We start from the raw sequence: 16,556 nt of genomic DNA, 5'->3' as shown, positions 1-16,556 counted from the left end.
TTTTGAGACAGTGTCTCACTCTGTCACCCAGGCTGGAGTGTACTGGCATGGTCTCAGTTCACCGCAGCCTCCACTTCCCAGTCTTAAGTGATCCTCCCACCTCAGCCTCCTGAGTTGCTGGGACTACAGGCACGCACCACCATGCCTAGCTAATTTTTGTATTTTTTGTAGAGACGGTTTCACTATGTTGCCCAGGCTAATCTCGAACTCTTAGGGTCAAGTGATGTGCCTGCCTTAGCTTCCCAAAGTGCTGGGATTACAGGCGTGAGCCATCGCACCCAGCCTCACGTTTTATTTTTCTCATTTAGTACGACGATACCAAAAGCATTTCTCTATACCATTAAAAAATTTTTTTAAGTTTATGCAGCCATTTAAAGTGGCTGCATAAACTCTCATTTAGATGTTTATTTGAACATTTAGTTTAAAATTCTTTTCCCTTTTTAACTTTTCATTTTGAAATAACTTCTTATTTACAAAAGAGTTGTAGAAATATTACAAAGAACTCCCATATGTCCCCTTCAGCTAGCTTATTGTGATGTCTGTCAGATTTCTCAACTTCAAAGTTACTCTGTTCCCCTCTGTTAATAATTAGTGAGGAAATAGTTTAAAACTATTTTATATCTTATTTTTTATTTATTTATTTATAAGAGACAGGGTCTTGCTCTGTCACTCAGGCTGGAGTGCGGTGGCATGATCTTAGCTCATTGCAGCCTCTAACTCCTGGGCTCAAGTAATCCTCCCTCCTCAGCCTCCCAAGTAGCTGGGACTACAGGCACATGCCACTATGCCCAGCTAATCTTAAAATTTTTTCTAGAGGTGGAATTTTGCTGTGTTGCCCAGGCTGGTCTTGAACTCTTGGCCTCATGTGATCCTCCTACCTTGGCCTCCCAAAGTGCTAGTATTACAGGCATGAGCTACTGTGCCTGGCCTATATCCCATTTCTTTTTCTTTTCTTGAGATAGAGTCTTGTTCTCTTGTTCAGGCTGGAGTGCAGTGGCACGATCTTGGCTCACTGCAACCTCCGCCTCCCAAGTTCAAGCAATTCTTCTGCCTCAGCCACACAAGTAGCTGAGATTACAGGTGGGTGCCACCATGCCTGGCTAATTTTTGTATTTTTAGTAATATGGGGTTTCCCCATGTTGGCCAGGCTGGTCTCGAACTCCTGACCTCAAATGATCCGCCTGCCTCGACCTCCCAAAGTGCTGGGATTACAGGCGTGAGCCATTGTGTCTGGCCCTGTATCCCATTTCTTGTAAAACTTGTATGCATTAATTTTAGCATCCATTGATGTTTCTTGGGTGAATTATTACTATAATGGTTCCTAAATGGTGATTTTCTAATTACATTATTCCTTCTATTTTCATCAGCTGTCGTTTCACTCTGAGAGCTTTCTCCCCCTTTATTAGATTCTTATTTAATGGATTATAATCTGTTATTATCAGTCTTTATCTTGATGCTGAATTGCTCCAGATCTGACCAGTGGGAGCTCCTCAGGCTGATTCCTTTTTCCTTTTGACCTGTCCTCACTCTGAGCATTTTCCCATTTTCAGGCACAACAAGGTGGCCCAGACTTATCTTACGCCTTCTCTGCCCCAGCCTTGGAGTCAGCCATTCTTCCAAGGAGACCTGCTTCCTTTTTTTTTTTTAAGCAATTGTTTATTACACTCCTGCTATGTGCTATAAGATGATGAGCAAAACCAGACACAATTTCAGCCCTGGAAGGAGAAAAGGGAGGTCGATATTAATCAAGTAATAACATTAATGGGGGCATTTCTCAAGTGAGAGAAGTGCACTAAGGAAAGAAATGTGATTCTATGGTAGGGTAATAAAAGATCCTTGACTGGGGAGGGGCAGCATACCAGTAATTAACTGATCTGAAGAATCAGTAGAAATTAACTTGGTAAAAAGTGAAAGTGGATGGCTGAGTGGGACCAGCATTCAGAAGGCAGGTGCCTGCAGAGAAAGCCATCAGTTTTAACAAGAAATGCTGTATCAGAGATGAAACTAAACCTATTCCTCATCTTTTCTTCTTGCTTCAAACATAACTTTGAAAAATCATTTATGCTGTCTTTAGCCTCATCCCTTCCCCAAACTTCACATTGTTCTGGGTTTTAGGTGTCTCAAAAAATTTTTTTTTCTCCCCGAAGACCCATGACTCCTCTTGAATATTAAGTGCCTTTTTCTATCTGTGTCCTAAACCTTTTTTAAAAAAATAATTTCAACTTTTATTTTCAATTCAGTGAGTACATGTTCAGGTTTGTTACATGGGTATTGTGTGATGTCGAGATTTGGAGTATGATTGATCCTGTCACCCATGTACTCAGCATAGTACCCAACAGTTCATTTTTCAACCCTTGCGCCTTCACCCCTCATCCCCAGCTAGTAGTCTCCAGTGTCTGTTATTGCCATCTGTGTGTCCGTAAGTACCCAATGTTTAGCTGCCACTTACAAGTAAGAACATGTGGTATTTGGTTTTCTGTTCCTGTGTTAATTTGCTTAGGATGATGGCCTCCAGCAGCAACCATGTTGCTGCAAAGACCTGAATTCATTCTTTTTTTATGGCTGCACCCTGCTTCTTGTTAGTGGAGAATAGTATTTCAAAACCAAGATCTACGGAGGTTACCGTGAGCTGAAATCGCACCATTGCACTCCAGCCTGGGCAACAAGAGCGAAACTCCTTCTCAGAAAACAAAATCAAAAACAAAAACACCACCAAAATCTAGGTACTAGATATGCTTCATGCTGTTGGGATATGACCACTGCCAGGGTCTTTCTGTGGGCAGAGCTAAAGAATATATGTTGGGGGGGTGGGCACAGTGGTGCACGCCTGTAATCCCAGAACTTTGGGAGGCCAAGGCAGGAGGATCATTTGAGTCTAGGAGTTTGAGACCAACCTGGGCCACATAGCAAGACCCTGTCGCCACAAAAAGTTAAAAAAATTTTAGTAGCTGGGCGTGGTGACACGTGCCTATGGTCCTACCTACTTGGGAAGCTGAGATGGGAGGATCACTTGAGCCCAGGAGGTCGAGGTTGCAGTGAGGTATGATCACGCCACTGCACTCTGGTCTGAACGACAGAAACTGTTTAAAAAAAAATTATATGTGTGTATACACACAAATGTACACACACTATCCTCACTATATTTATTTTTATGTCTTTGTATATATACACACACATATACACATATGTATACACACATCTGTACGTATACACACACACACATATATATTTCTGTATTATTGTTCGTTTTGAGACAGAGTCTCTTTGTCGCCCAGGCTGGAGTGCAGTTGCATGTTTTCAGCTCACTGCAGCCTTCACTGCCTAGGCTCAAGTGCTCCTCCCACCGCAGACTCCTGAGTAACTGGGACTACAGGCACGTGCCACCAGGCCTAGCTAATTTTTAAATTTTTTGTAGAGACAATTATTTTTCTTTTTTTTTTTTTTTGAGACAGATTCTCACTCTGTCACCCAGGCTGGAGTGCAGTGCCATGATCTGGGCTCACTGCAACCTCTGCCTCCCCAGTTCAAGTGATTCTCCTGCCTCAGCCTCCCACGTAGCTGGGATTACAGGTGTCCACTACCACGCCCAGCTATCGAGACAATTTTTTATAGAGACTATATTGCCCAGGCTGGTCTCAAACTCTTGGGCTCAAGTGATCCTTATGCCTTGGCCTCCCAAAGTACTGGGATTACAGGTGTGAGCCACCACGCCTGGTTATATATTAAAAACCATTTTTTTTTCCCACTGAATACCTCCAATTTCAATACAGGTCAAAAGATTAATTCCAGTTTTCCCTTTCCATATTTGTAACTTTCTTCTCCACCATTGGGAAATCTTGTTCCCATTAGCTTCAATACATTTACTTATCTGGTCAATCCCAAATCACCTGTTGCCACAACCTAGACCCCTCACATGGACTAATGTCCCTCTCTCCCCTTTCACCCCAGGCATGTGTGACTCTCCCTAAAGCCTACTGGTTTTTAGATTATTTAGAAAGGAAGGGATAGAGGGACTTCATTTCGTTTATGGATGCATAGTACCTATTTTGTGTATGTACCATAGTTGATTCAACCCCTGTTGAAGGACATTTGGAGTACATTGAATCTTATTCTGTTACATTACAAATAGTGCTACAATAAGTGGCCATTCACATAAGACTTTTTGTATTTTTGTCAGTGTATCTTTGGGATAGTTTCTTAGACGTGAGACTATTGGGTTAAAGGGTTAAAAGCATGTGTAATTTTGTTAGATATTTTCAAATCCCTTCCACCACCAGTAATGTATGAAAGAGCCTGTTTTTACCCCACAGCCTCACTTCTAGAATGTGTCAGACTTTTGTCCTAACGGCGAGTTTGAAATTACATCTCTCACAGGATCTCAGGATATTATTCTCCTTGTCTTGGAGGCTTTGGCTTCCTTTAAGCTCTTTTTTGCTCTTTTGTATGTTGTCTACTTTCGGAAATCACTTTCTTCCTTGGGATTTGTTCTACTCTTGTCATTTGAAGATTGTTTTCCCTAATGGAAAAGACTGAAATAAAACAGGTGATTACTTCAGCCTTCTCACTGCCATATTTGTTGAAAAGAATGGCTACATCTGTTGTGACTGTTGTGTGTCTGCCAGAGCCTTGGGCTGTGGTCACTGTATGGTTGTGACAATTCAGCATCACATCTCTTGCATTTGGCACAGAAAGAAGGAGAGGGGTGGTGCCAGCCACTTCTGCCCCCTTCTAAAAGAAAAGAAAATTCTTTCTAAGAGCCACTTGCCTTTTGTGCGCAGACTACTTACAACTTAAATTTTTAGTTGTTCTCAGTGGGAAGTTTGGACAAGATATATAGTTCCTTGTGTAGTTAGAAGTACAAGTTTCTGATTTCTTTTTCTTTTCTTTTTTTCTTTCTTTTCTTTTCTTTTCTTTTTTTTTAGACAGAGTCTTGCTCTGTTGCCCAGGCGGGGGTGTAGTGATGTGATAATGGCTTACTGTAACCTCAAACTTAATGGGCTCAAGCAATCCTCCTACCTCAGCCTCTCAAATAGCTAGGACTACAGGCCCATGCCACCATGCCTGGCTGATTTTTAAATTTTTTCTGGAGACAGGATCTTACTATGTTGCACAGGCTGGTCTCAAATTCCTGGCCTCTCAAAGTGCTAGGATTACAGGCATGAACCACCATGCCTAGCCATCAAGTCTCTGATTTCTATTTCACTTAAAACTTTATGTATTTACTTTTACAAATATAAACATTAAAAATAAATACATGGATAAATAAATACCTTGTCAAAGTATTCCATCTGAACCCACTTTTCAGAGATAATTATTATCAATAGTTTGGTGCATATTCTTTTATGTACGTACTAGATACTTAGTCTTATTTTTTTTTTCTTTGAGATGGCATCTCACTCTGTCATCCAGGCTGGAGTACAGTGGTGCAACCTCGGCTTACTGCAACCTCAACCTCCTGGGCTCAACAAATCCTACCTTAGCCTCCCAATTGGTTGGGGCTATACCACCAGTACAGGCACATACCACCATGCCTGAATAATATTTTTTTATTTTTATTATTGAGATAGAGTCTTGCTCTGTCGCCCAGGCTTGGAGTGCAGTGGCACGATTTCGGCTCACTGCAACCTCCGCCTGCTGGGTTCAAGCGATTCCCCTGCCTCAGCGTCCCAAGTAGCTGGGACTACAGGTGCGTGCCACCGCACCCAGCTAATTTTTTTTTTTTTTTTTTTTTTGAGATGGAGTCTTGCTCTGTCACCCAGGCTGGAGTACAGTGGCGCGATCTAGGCTCACTGCAAGCTCCACCTCCCGGGTTCACGCCATTCTCCTGCCTCAGCCTCCCAAGTAGCTGGGACTACAGGCGCCCGCCACCATGCCCGGCTAATTTTAATTTTTTTTTTTTTTTAGTAGAGGCGGGGTTTCACTGTGTTAGCCAGGATGGTCTCGATCTCCTGACCTCGTGATCCGCCCACCTCGGCCTCCCAAAGTGCTGGGATTGTAGGCGTGAGCCACTGCGCCCGGCCGAATTTTTTGTATTTTTAGTAGAGACGGGATTTCACAGTGTTAGCCGGGATGGTCTTGATCTTCTGACCTCGTGATCCACCCACCTCGGCCTCCCAAAGTACTGTGATTACAGGCATGAGCCACCATGCCCGGCCCTGACTAATTTTTAAAAAAAATTTTTTGTAGAGACAGGGTCCTACTGTGTTGCCCAGGTTGGTTTAGAATTCCTGGGCTCAAGTGATCAACCAGCCTCAGCCTCCCAAAGTGCTGGGATTACAGGTATGAGTCATGGCACCCGGCCCTTAATCTTAATTTTTAAATATTATTGTCATCTTCGTTTGTTGTTGCCAGTATGGGGCCATATGTGTACATACTATTCTACAGCTAGATTTTTTTCACTTAGCAGTATGTTCTAGACACACTTCCCTGTTAGTACATGCAGATATGCCTCATTCTTTCCAGCTGGTACATTATATTCTGCACTGTTATTCTCCTGCCCTGGCAGATACTTTATTCACCTTCGTTTCTTCTGTGTACTGGCAGCTGGTCTCTGTTACCTGCATCATCTGGGCTTCCTTGCCTTCTGGCTTCCAGCTGGGATCAGCTGATAAAAGACACTGCCAGGAGATCTGAGGGCCAATGTTGGGAGGAGTCAGACTATGTTTTATCCCCCACTGTCCCTTGCCATGGTTCTAGTAGCAGCTGTGCTCGTTATCCGTGATCACTGCTCTTGTAGGGTGGCTTCTCTTCTCCAGCCAGCTCTTGCCGGGCTCCAGTGACACCCTTCTCTTCTTTTGCCCTTTCAGGTTGAAGGGTAGAAATAGCTTCCTGCCGTTGCTAGTCCCTGGCTGCTTCACCATTCCTTGTTGGTTCCTTTAAATGCTGCTCACAACAGCTATAAAAAATCCTGTCATTAAACTTCCTTCAGTTTACTCCTCTGCATATGCCATCTCTTTCCTGCTAAGACCTCAATGGATGTGACCAGGGAGACTTACCATAATTTAATTATTGGGTCCCTATTATTGGGCATTTAAACTGTTTCTAGTATCTTGCTGTTATACTCAGAGTTGCTAATGAACATTCATGTACATGTCCTTTTTAATATTTGTTGGAGTATTGTTTGAGAAAAAAGTCATAGGAATAGATTGGGTTAAGGTATATGAATATTATAAATTTCAATAGATACTTCTAAATTGTTCCCAAAGGAGTCTACCAGTTTACATTTCTACAATGTGTTGTTTGATTTTTTTAATAGTAAAAAATTAATGGAGGCAGTACTTGTGACTTCATAAAAAATACTTTTTTTTTTTTTTAAGAGACAGCATCTCTCTGTTGCCCAGGCTGATGTGCAGTAGCATGATCATAGCTCACTGCAGCCTCGAACTCCTCAAGCAATCTTGAGGCGGGCTCAAGCAATCTTCCCGCCTCAGCCTCCCAAGTAGCTGGGACTATAGGCACATGCCACCATGTCCAGCTAATCTTAAAATTTTTTGTAGAGATGGGGGTCTCATCTCATCATCTTGCCCAGGCTGGTCTCGAACTCCTGGGCTCATGCAGTCCTCCTGCTTCGGCCTCTCAGGTCTGAGCTGCCATGCTAGGCCCTATGACAAATAAATTTAATTCAGAAGTGTACAAAGGGAAAAGTAAAAGTCCTCCGAGTCTCACCTGCTTCTCATCATCCCATCCTATTCCCTACAGGTAAGCATGCTAACAGCTGTATAGCCTGTCAGGCCTTTCTCCCATTTTTATATGTACATGCTTAGCGTAGAGTAAATTGAGTACATTTATATGTATAAAGTAAACTCATTCGTATGTGTGTGTATATGTATCTCTTTCTCTATTTGAGATAACATATTTCTAGACTCTGTTCTCTTCCAATGACCTGTTTTTTCCTCTGCCAGTACCTATCTACCTTAGTAATTATAGCTTTGAGTTGGTTCGATATCTGGCAAGGCAGATTCTCATCCCATTATTTTTCATTTTAAGAAATTTCTTGGCCCTTCTTGGGCATGAACTCTTCAGATTATCTTTAGATCCAAGTTCAAAAAATTCATGGATTTTGACTGGAATGAAACTGAATTTATAGAAAACTCACATTTCAGGAAAACTGACATATTTCAAATTGAATCTTCTCACTTAAGAACCTCTTTCGCCGGGCGTGGTGGCTCACGCCTGTAATCCCAGCACTTTGGGAGGCCAAGGTGGGCGGATCACGAGGTCAGGAGGCCATCCTGGCCAACATGGTGAAACCCCATCTGTATTAAAAATACAAAAAAATCAGCTAGGTGTGGTGGCGCGTGCCTGTAATCCCAGCTACTCGGGAGGCTGAGGCAGGAGAATCGCTTGAACCCGGGGAGGTGGAGGTTGCAGTGAGCCGAGATCGTGCCATTGCACTCCAGCCTGGGCGACAGAGGGAAACTCCATCTCGGGGTGTAAAAAAAAAGAACCTCCTTTGTCTCTTTATTTACTCAGATATTTTATGTTCTTTGGTGAAAGTCTTGCCCATTTCTTGCTAAGTTTATTTTTAGTTATTTTATAGATTTTGTTGCCATCATGAATGGAATTTTTTCACTTTATGTTTTCTTTTCTTTCTTCTCTTTCTTTCTTTCTTCTTCTTCTTCTTCTTTTTTTTTTTTTTTTTTTTTGAGACAGGGTCTTGCTCTGTCACCCAGGCTGGAGTACAGTGGCACGCTCACAACTCACTGCAGCCTCAACCTCCTGGGCTTAAAGGATCCTTCTGCCTCAGCTTCCTGAGTAGCTAGGACCACAGATGCACACTACTAGGCCTGGCTAATTTTTTAATTTTTCTTTTTGTAGAGATAGGATCTCATCATGTTGCCTAGGCTGGCCTCAAACTCCAGGGCTCAAGCAGTTCTCCTGCCTCAGCCTACCAAAGTTCTGGGATTATAGGCGTGAGCCACTGTGCCCAGCCCACCTAACATTTTCTCATTGGTTATTGCTGGTATGGTTTTTAAGAATGTGTTGATTTTTGTAAATTAATCTTATAATCATAATCACCTACTTTATTGAACTTCCTATTCTAATGATTTTTTAGTATATTCTCTTGGCTTTCCTAGGTGGACAATTATCTGTAAATTATAATGTTTTGTCACACCATTATTAATATTTATACATCATTTTTTTCTGTTATGTCATTGTCATTTTGTGGCTGAGATATCTGATTGGGTTTGGTTGAGGGCCTGACCCAGGGCAGTCTTCTTGGCCAATGTTACATTTTACATTTAAGGTGTACCTGCTATGCATCCTTTTTACATCAAAGGATGCATAGCAGGTACAGCAGCAGGGTGGGTGAATTCCAGACAGACCTTGAGGATAGAAACAAGGCAGCGTTCAATGAATAGAAAGTACAATGACTAGAGCATAGGGCACAAATGAGGTTGAGAGAAGCAGGAGATGGATTGGAGAGTAAATCGAGGCTCAGTCAGAAGCCGCTAGGCTTTAAGGAGCAATTACTTTATTCAGAGGAGTTGAGAATTGAATGAAAGCTATGTTAGGCAGAATGGCTCTTTAAAGATATCCACACTGTAATCCCTGGAACCTATGAATTTGTTACTCGACATGGCACAAGGGACTTCACAGATATAATTAAGGTTTTGGGTCTTCAAATAGGGAGATTATCCTGGATTATTAAGGTGGGCCTAATATAATCACATGGGCCCCAAAAAGCAAAGAAGTTTCTCCAGCTGGAAGAGAAGCAAGATATGGCGGAGGGGGAATTTGGAGAGATTCAAAGAGTGAGAGAGCCTGAAGGGGACCACATGGAAAGCATGAAAAGGACTGTAGGCCTGAAGGCTGGCCCCTGGCAGATAACCAGCCGGGAAACAGGGGCCTTGTCCCTACAGCTGCACTAACTGAATTCAGCCAACAGCCTGAGTGAGCGTGGAAGTGGATTCTTCTCCAGGGCCTCCAGAAGGGAACACAGCCCTACCAGCACCTTGGTTTTGGCTTTGTGCGACTCTAAGCAAGGATCCAGCTGAGCCTCACCATATCCAGATTTTGGCCTTCAGAACTCTGAGATAATTTTGTGTTGTTTTAAACTGCTAAGTTTGTGACACTTTGCCACAGCAGCAGTAGAGAACGAATGCAAAGGGGTTTAAGCAGGGATATTGTCAGATTTTGTGTTATTAAAAGACTTCTTGTGCCATGTGGAAATGGATTTGGAGAATGTAAATTTGAAGGCAGGGAAACGTGTTTGTGGGAATGCTGTGATAACACAATCTAGGGTAGTGATCATGGGAAGGGGCTATGATTTGAAAAATATCTGGGAGGCTGGAATTGCCAGAACTAGTCAGGGACTGGATGTCGGCGGCTGGGGTGGGGAAGCAAAGATGATTGCTGCTTTCTAGCTTAGGCGCTGGCTGATGATGAAGCTGTTTTTTGAGATGGGGATGAGCAGGTTAGAAGATGCCATGATATGAAAGTGATAACTCTAAGTTATTCTTCATTTGGAAATTCTCTCTATAGATACTTTAAGAGAGAATATATCAATAAGATGAGTGCTTTGTCTTTTAAGAACTAAACTTTTTCTTTTCTAGGTCATTTAGGAAATCGTAAATCATGTGAAGATGGGACTCTTGGTATTTGTGCGCAATCTGCTGCTAGCCCTCTGCCTCTTTCTGGTACTGGGATTTTTGTATTATTCTGCGTGGAAGCTACACTTACTCCAGTGGGAGGAGGACTCCAGTAAGTATAGTCACTCTAGCTCACCCCAGGAGAAGCCTGTTGCAGGTCAGTTACTGGTTTTTCGTGTGGCTGCGTCTCATATTCTTCAGAGATGGGCAATGAGAGTAAACTGAACATTTCTGGGACTTTGGCCTAGAAATTGCCTGCCATTTTAGCTGGTATAGGCTGAGAACTTTGATGTTTTTTAAAAACTGCATGCCATGACAAATCTCAGTTCCTTTTACAAACTTGGTGAGAATGTGCTATTCTTCAATAAAAACCCAAACTATACTCATACTTCTAGTTCTTGAACGCTTTTGTTCTATCTAATTGCCGTAGCATATTGCCACTCTATTTTGCCATTTATTGCCTTAGGGATTAGTATTGAAGTTGGTTTCCATCTGCCCTTAAAACATTCATCTTTATGTTGAATTTTCAACATAATATTGTCTCTGTTTTGTTTTCCCTAAAGAAACGTTGTCTACTGAATCTTTGTAGCCGTTGCTGCTATTGAACTTGCACCTGGCTACAATAATGGCTTATTTTCCCTACCCAGTAACTCCTAATTTTTTTCTTCTCTTTGTGCACTTTGTCTCATGTGTTACATAGTGTTTTCCACATGGCCTGAATCCCACTGGTTTGGTTTCTGTTTACCTGATGTGGCCTGTGTTTTGGTTCTAGGCTTGCAGTTGAAGGGCTTACGTTGATCAGCACCATCCTTTGCACATTGTTTTCTTGGCTGTAGCTTGAAATATCACACAGTGACCATAGTGGTTTTCTTTTTGGTTATTTTGTCTGACTGTTATCTGAGCTTGGTGTGGGAAATAGTATAAAATCAGAACAGAGTGGCCTGTTTTGACCTGCAGTGATATGTCTTCTCTTAAAATAGTTCTATTTTTACTAACATCTACCAGATACCAGTATAGAACTCACTTGAGAAGAGAGTCACTCTCTAGGTACGAGGTGAAAGTGAGCTGCAGTGAGTGGGAAGAAGCAACGGGCAATTGGCCTGCTGTTGTTGTAAGACCCTAACATGGGAAGTATTACAGTGAAGTAGCTCATTTATTTCTCCCATGGCTCAAACTACTGAGGCAGTTTCAAGCCAGTTTTTAAAATATAGTGTTATATCCTTAATTTACTGTTTTATATAGAATATTTAAGTGCCTTTTAAATGCTTAGCTTATAATTATCACTAATTACTTGTGTTTCAAAAGTTTACTTAAATTTCTCTGCACTGACTTATTTTTAAAACCAAGGAGACTACCCAGGTTTAGGAGTGTTTGTATCAGTGAAATGCAGAATTCTGTATTTAGAGGCATTCATTGTCTGTATTGGTAGTGGTGGATCCATCTGTATCAATAATATAGATGGAAATGTGTGTGAAGAACAAGGGTCTCCTTTTCCGCTAAGAGCTGCTGACCTGTAGAAGATATAACCAAGGATCAGATAAGATTTTCCTAGATCAGTAGGGAAGGGAATTAACTTTATGGAAGACTCATTGTGTTTCAGGCATTAGGCTAGACAATTTACAAATATAATTTCATTTAATGTAATTCTTACTGCAGTTTTGTGAAGATGCCATTATTATCCCCATGTTCCAGTTGAGCAAACTGAAACACTTTAATTTACCAAGGTTATATTGTTGGAACTGGAATTCAATTCCTGTCTTTAAAACCTATGTTCATTATTTTATTGAAAAATATAATAAATACTGAAGGCAAGACTTAATTTAATATTCTACCTGGTAAAAAGAGAGAGAGAAAGGGGCTCAGAGAAGTAATAGTAGAGAGTGTCAGGAAGGGGGTGTGAAAAGAAAAGGAGGGAAAGAGAGAAAGTTATCAAAAGAAGACAGAGAGGCTTATTAGGTTTGAAGGTGACAAGCTGCTATTCACTTGGGCTGTAGGCTTCAGAAGTTTATTGCTAGTTATCTGCTGTCCTTTCCATTAATTGTTAGCTGACTAACCAGTATTTATAGCTTTTCTATTCTGACTCCTAAGCCTTTTAGATGTTTGGCTTTGAATAGGTTGTTTAGACCATCTGACCAAAGCATACTATTTTATGTGCTGTAATATCAGAGAACAGAGTAATAGGACCCACCCTGCATGGCTTACTAAATCAGACGGGTCCTCTTTGTTTTTTTTTTTTTTTTTTTTTTTTTTTTGAGATGAGGTCTCACTCTGTTGCCCAGGCCAGAGTGCGGTGGTGCAGTCATAGCTCACTGTAGCCTCGACCTGCCAGGCTCAAGCGATCCTCCTACCTCAACCTCTCGAAGTAGCTGGGACCACAGACTCACACCACCATTCCTGGCTAATTTTTGTGTCTTTTGTAGAGATGGGGTTTAGTCATGTTGCCCAGGCTGGTCTCAAACTCCTGGGCTCAAGTGGTCTGCTTGCCTTGACTTCCCAAAGTGGTGGGGTTCCAGGCATGAGCCACTGCGCCCTGCCAGAGAGGAGCCCTTTACTTAGAGTCAAGCTGAAGGAGCGTCACAACCCCGAAGACTGTTATGTTGTGAAATTTAGGCTGTGTTTTAATAATACTGATGATGATAAGATGAAATAGTAATTTATTGATTACTATATCTACTATATGTCCGTAAGATAGCAGGATCTTTATATTCGGAATCTCATTTGATCCTCATAGTTTTTATTGGTTATTATTATCCTCATTTTACAGATATAGAAACTGAGGCTTCAGAGAGGCTGTGTAATCAAGAGTTTGTATGCCTTTCATCTGAGGAGGTTGAGGACAATCCCAAGTTAGAAAAATAAATGTCTTTAGCATTATTTTTCCTTAATGTTTAGAATATTAATAAATTACTCAGATAATCTATTGGAATTTCTTCATGGCAGGGGGAAGAGGCTAGAGTTGGTTTTTGGTTTTTTTTGGCACAGGGTCTCACTCTGTCACCCAGGCTAGAGTTTTGTGGTGTGATCTTGGCTCACCGCAGCTTTAATCTCCTGGGCTTCTACCTCAGCCTCCCAAGTAGCTGGGACTACAGGTGTGCACCACCACACCCAACTAATTTTTCAAAATTTTTTTGTAGAGATGGGGTTTCTCCATATTGCCCAGGCTGGTCTCAAACTCCTGAGCTCAAGTGGTCTTCTCACCTCAGCCTCCCAAAGTGCTGGGATTACAGGCATGAGCCACTGCACTTGGCCTGAGGCTAGAGTTTTTATTATTAAATTATTCATTCAGTAAGCAGTATGTTCTTATTATGGTCCATGTACTGTTCTGGGTAAACTGGATATAAGATGAACATAGGCCTTCATACTCTTAGCCTATAATATGAGAACAAAACAAAACAATTATTATAATATATTGAGTTCTAAAAGAGCAATCTGTGTGAAATGCTGTGTTGGAGCATAGGATTCCTTCCAGAGAGAAAATTTATGTTTTCATTAATTCCAAGGTGTATTGTAGAGGGCTACAAACTGCTTTGTCTTGGGTAGTTTAGAGACACTTGTGACCTAGGCTTGGTCAGGTTGCCAAGACTTGAGTCAAATGCTTAATGTGAAAAGCTTCAAGTATGAAAATAGTCTAGTTATCAACCTGTTTTAAAAAGTAGTGTAGAATTATTATACATGTAGTATGATAAAATATGTATGCATACATATATTTTTAATATATATTTTAATTAATGAACAAATCACCAGTATCTGGAGTTAGAAGGAGTTGGGTGTGCTTGTTTCTTCATCTCCAAAATGAAGATAAAAGACTTATTTCTTGGCTGGACACAGTGGCTCACACCTGTAATCCCAGCACTTTGGGAGGCCGAGGTGGGCGGATCATGAGGTCAGGAGATCGAGACCATCCTGGCTAACATGGTGAAACCCCGTCTCTACTAAAAATACAAAAAATTAGCCAGGTGTGGTGGCGCGCCCCTGTAGTCCCAGCTACTTGGGAGGCTGAGGCAGGAGAACCGCTTGAACTCGGGAGGCAGAGGTTGCAGTGAGCCTGGGCCGCAGAGCAAGACTCAGTCTCAAAAAAAAAAAAAAAAAAAAAAGACTTATTTCTCTTTGCTCTGATGCTTTATTTAGGTCAGTACCTTGTATAGGAGTCGGGTAGTTGCCTCTTTGCAATAGCCCTTATTTCACAATGGTTCATTTCATGGAAGCCTTGCATATTTTTATTAATTTAAAATTTTACTTATTTCTGCTGGGTATGGTGGTTCACATCTGGAATTCCAGCACTTTGAGAGACTGAGGAGGGAGGATTTCTTGAGGCTGGGGGAATTATTTGAGGCCAGGAGTTTGAGACCAGCCTGGGTAATGTCACGAGGCCTTGTCTCTACAAAAAAATTAAAAAACATTATCCAGGCATAGTGGTGCACACGTGTACGGCATGTGGTATAGCTACTCAGGAGGCTGAGGTAGGAGGATCACTTAGGCCCAGGATTTCAAGGTTGCAGTGAGCTATGATTGTGCCACTGTACTCTAACCTGGGCAACAGCATGAGACCTTGTCTCAAGAAAGAAAGAGACAGAGAGAGAGAAAGAGAAGGAGAGAGGGAGTGAGGGAGGGAGGAAGAGGGAGAGAGAGAGACAGAGAAAGGGAGCAAGGAAGGGAGGGTGGAAAGAAGGAAGGAAGGAAGGAAAGAAGGAAAGAAATTCATTTCTAATTAATAAAGTAGATCTTTCATAGGATTAGTTTCCTGTGCTGTGAGACCTTTAAAAATTCATGACTGGGTGAGGTGGCTCATGCCTATAATCTCGGCACTTTTGGAGGCTGAAGTGCCTAGGCCTGGCTCAAGTGATTGCTTGAGCCCAGGAGTTCAAGACCAGCCTAGGCAACATAGGGAGACCCTGTCTCCACAGAAAAATTAAAAAAAATTAGCTGAATGTGGTGGTACATGTCTATGGTGCCAGCTACTCGAGAGGCTGAGGTGGGAGGATCGTTTGAGCCCAGGAAGTCAATCAAGGCTGCAGTGAGCTGTGGTCACGCCACTGTACTCCAGCCTGTGTGACAGAGTGAGACCCTGTCTCAAAAATGTTTTAAAAATTAAATTCATGCTACTGTGTTTATCAATTATTACAGCTCCCTTTGTGTTCTTCCTCATATTTATAAAAGATTATAACCAGATAAATTATAAAATATGCATTCAAATTATAAAGTACACATTGTTGATCTGATTGCCCTGGAGAATACTCTCTGGCACATAAGCGGAAGTTGGATCTGTTATTAGGAGGACAGGTTGAAGTGAGTTTAATAGACATAGGACATTGTATTAACTCTTAGTTTTCTGTCTTAAAAATGTAGAGGAGGCTGGCATTTCTGGCCGTGTTTCTGGCCTCTGGCTTAGGGAGGTACTCTGCTTCCCATGGTAAGGAAGTAAGTGGTATCAGAACTAGCCTCCTCTCTATAGGAAGCTATAAAACTGGACAAAAGAAATGAAGCAATTGTGTCAGCCTGTAGACAATAGGCAGCGTAAAATTTCAGTTCCTAAGAGAAGGAAAACTCGAGGTGAGCGCCACATTTGCTCAGTTTTCTGTCTGAGGACGGTTTCCCAACCCTGTTCTGTGAGTGGAGTCTAAACAGGCTGTGATGATTTCCCCTGAGCTGAAGAGGCAGAGGTCAGAGTTTGGGCAGCTGAAGCAGTTGGAATCTGTGGGGTGGACCATCATAGGGTAGGGAATTGTTCAGCAAGAGGGTCTCAGAAGTCCGTGGGGGCATTCCTGTGAGGCTGAAGCTAAGGAGTGGCCTATTATTTATACATGGGGTGAAGCCACCTGAAGCTTACCATATAGAGAGCAGCTGGTACAGGATGAATAGAAAAGAGATACTAGAGGTCAAGTCCTGTTGGGGTGAAAGCAATGCCAGGAACGCTGATGGTCCAGCCCTACCAGTAGAAAGATCTCATTAACGCTTTGTTAACAC

General features: G+C 42.0%; 1 protein-coding gene across 26 annotated transcripts in view; it reads left to right on the top strand.

Moving 5' to 3' along the window:
* Positions 1-16,556, top strand: part of ST3GAL3 (ST3 beta-galactoside alpha-2,3-sialyltransferase 3) — a 224,899-nt gene that overhangs the window by 18,128 nt on the left and 190,215 nt on the right. For 17 of the 26 annotated variants that reach the window (XR_010158522.1, XR_010158433.1, XR_010158474.1 and 14 more), the window contains exon 2: positions 10,557-10,704. Coding sequence is in view for 19 of the 26 variants with exons in the window: in XM_016952333.4 (XP_016807822.2) it covers positions 10,587-10,704 (118 nt within the window). In the remaining 7 variants the exon portion in view is untranslated. 26 annotated transcript variants of the gene reach the window in all.

Source organism: Pan troglodytes, chromosome 1, assembly GCF_028858775.2.
Source record: "Pan troglodytes isolate AG18354 chromosome 1, NHGRI_mPanTro3-v2.0_pri, whole genome shotgun sequence".
Classification (NCBI taxonomy): domain Eukaryota; kingdom Metazoa; phylum Chordata; class Mammalia; order Primates; family Hominidae; genus Pan; species Pan troglodytes.
This window is presented reverse-complemented; position numbering and strand designations above follow the sequence as displayed.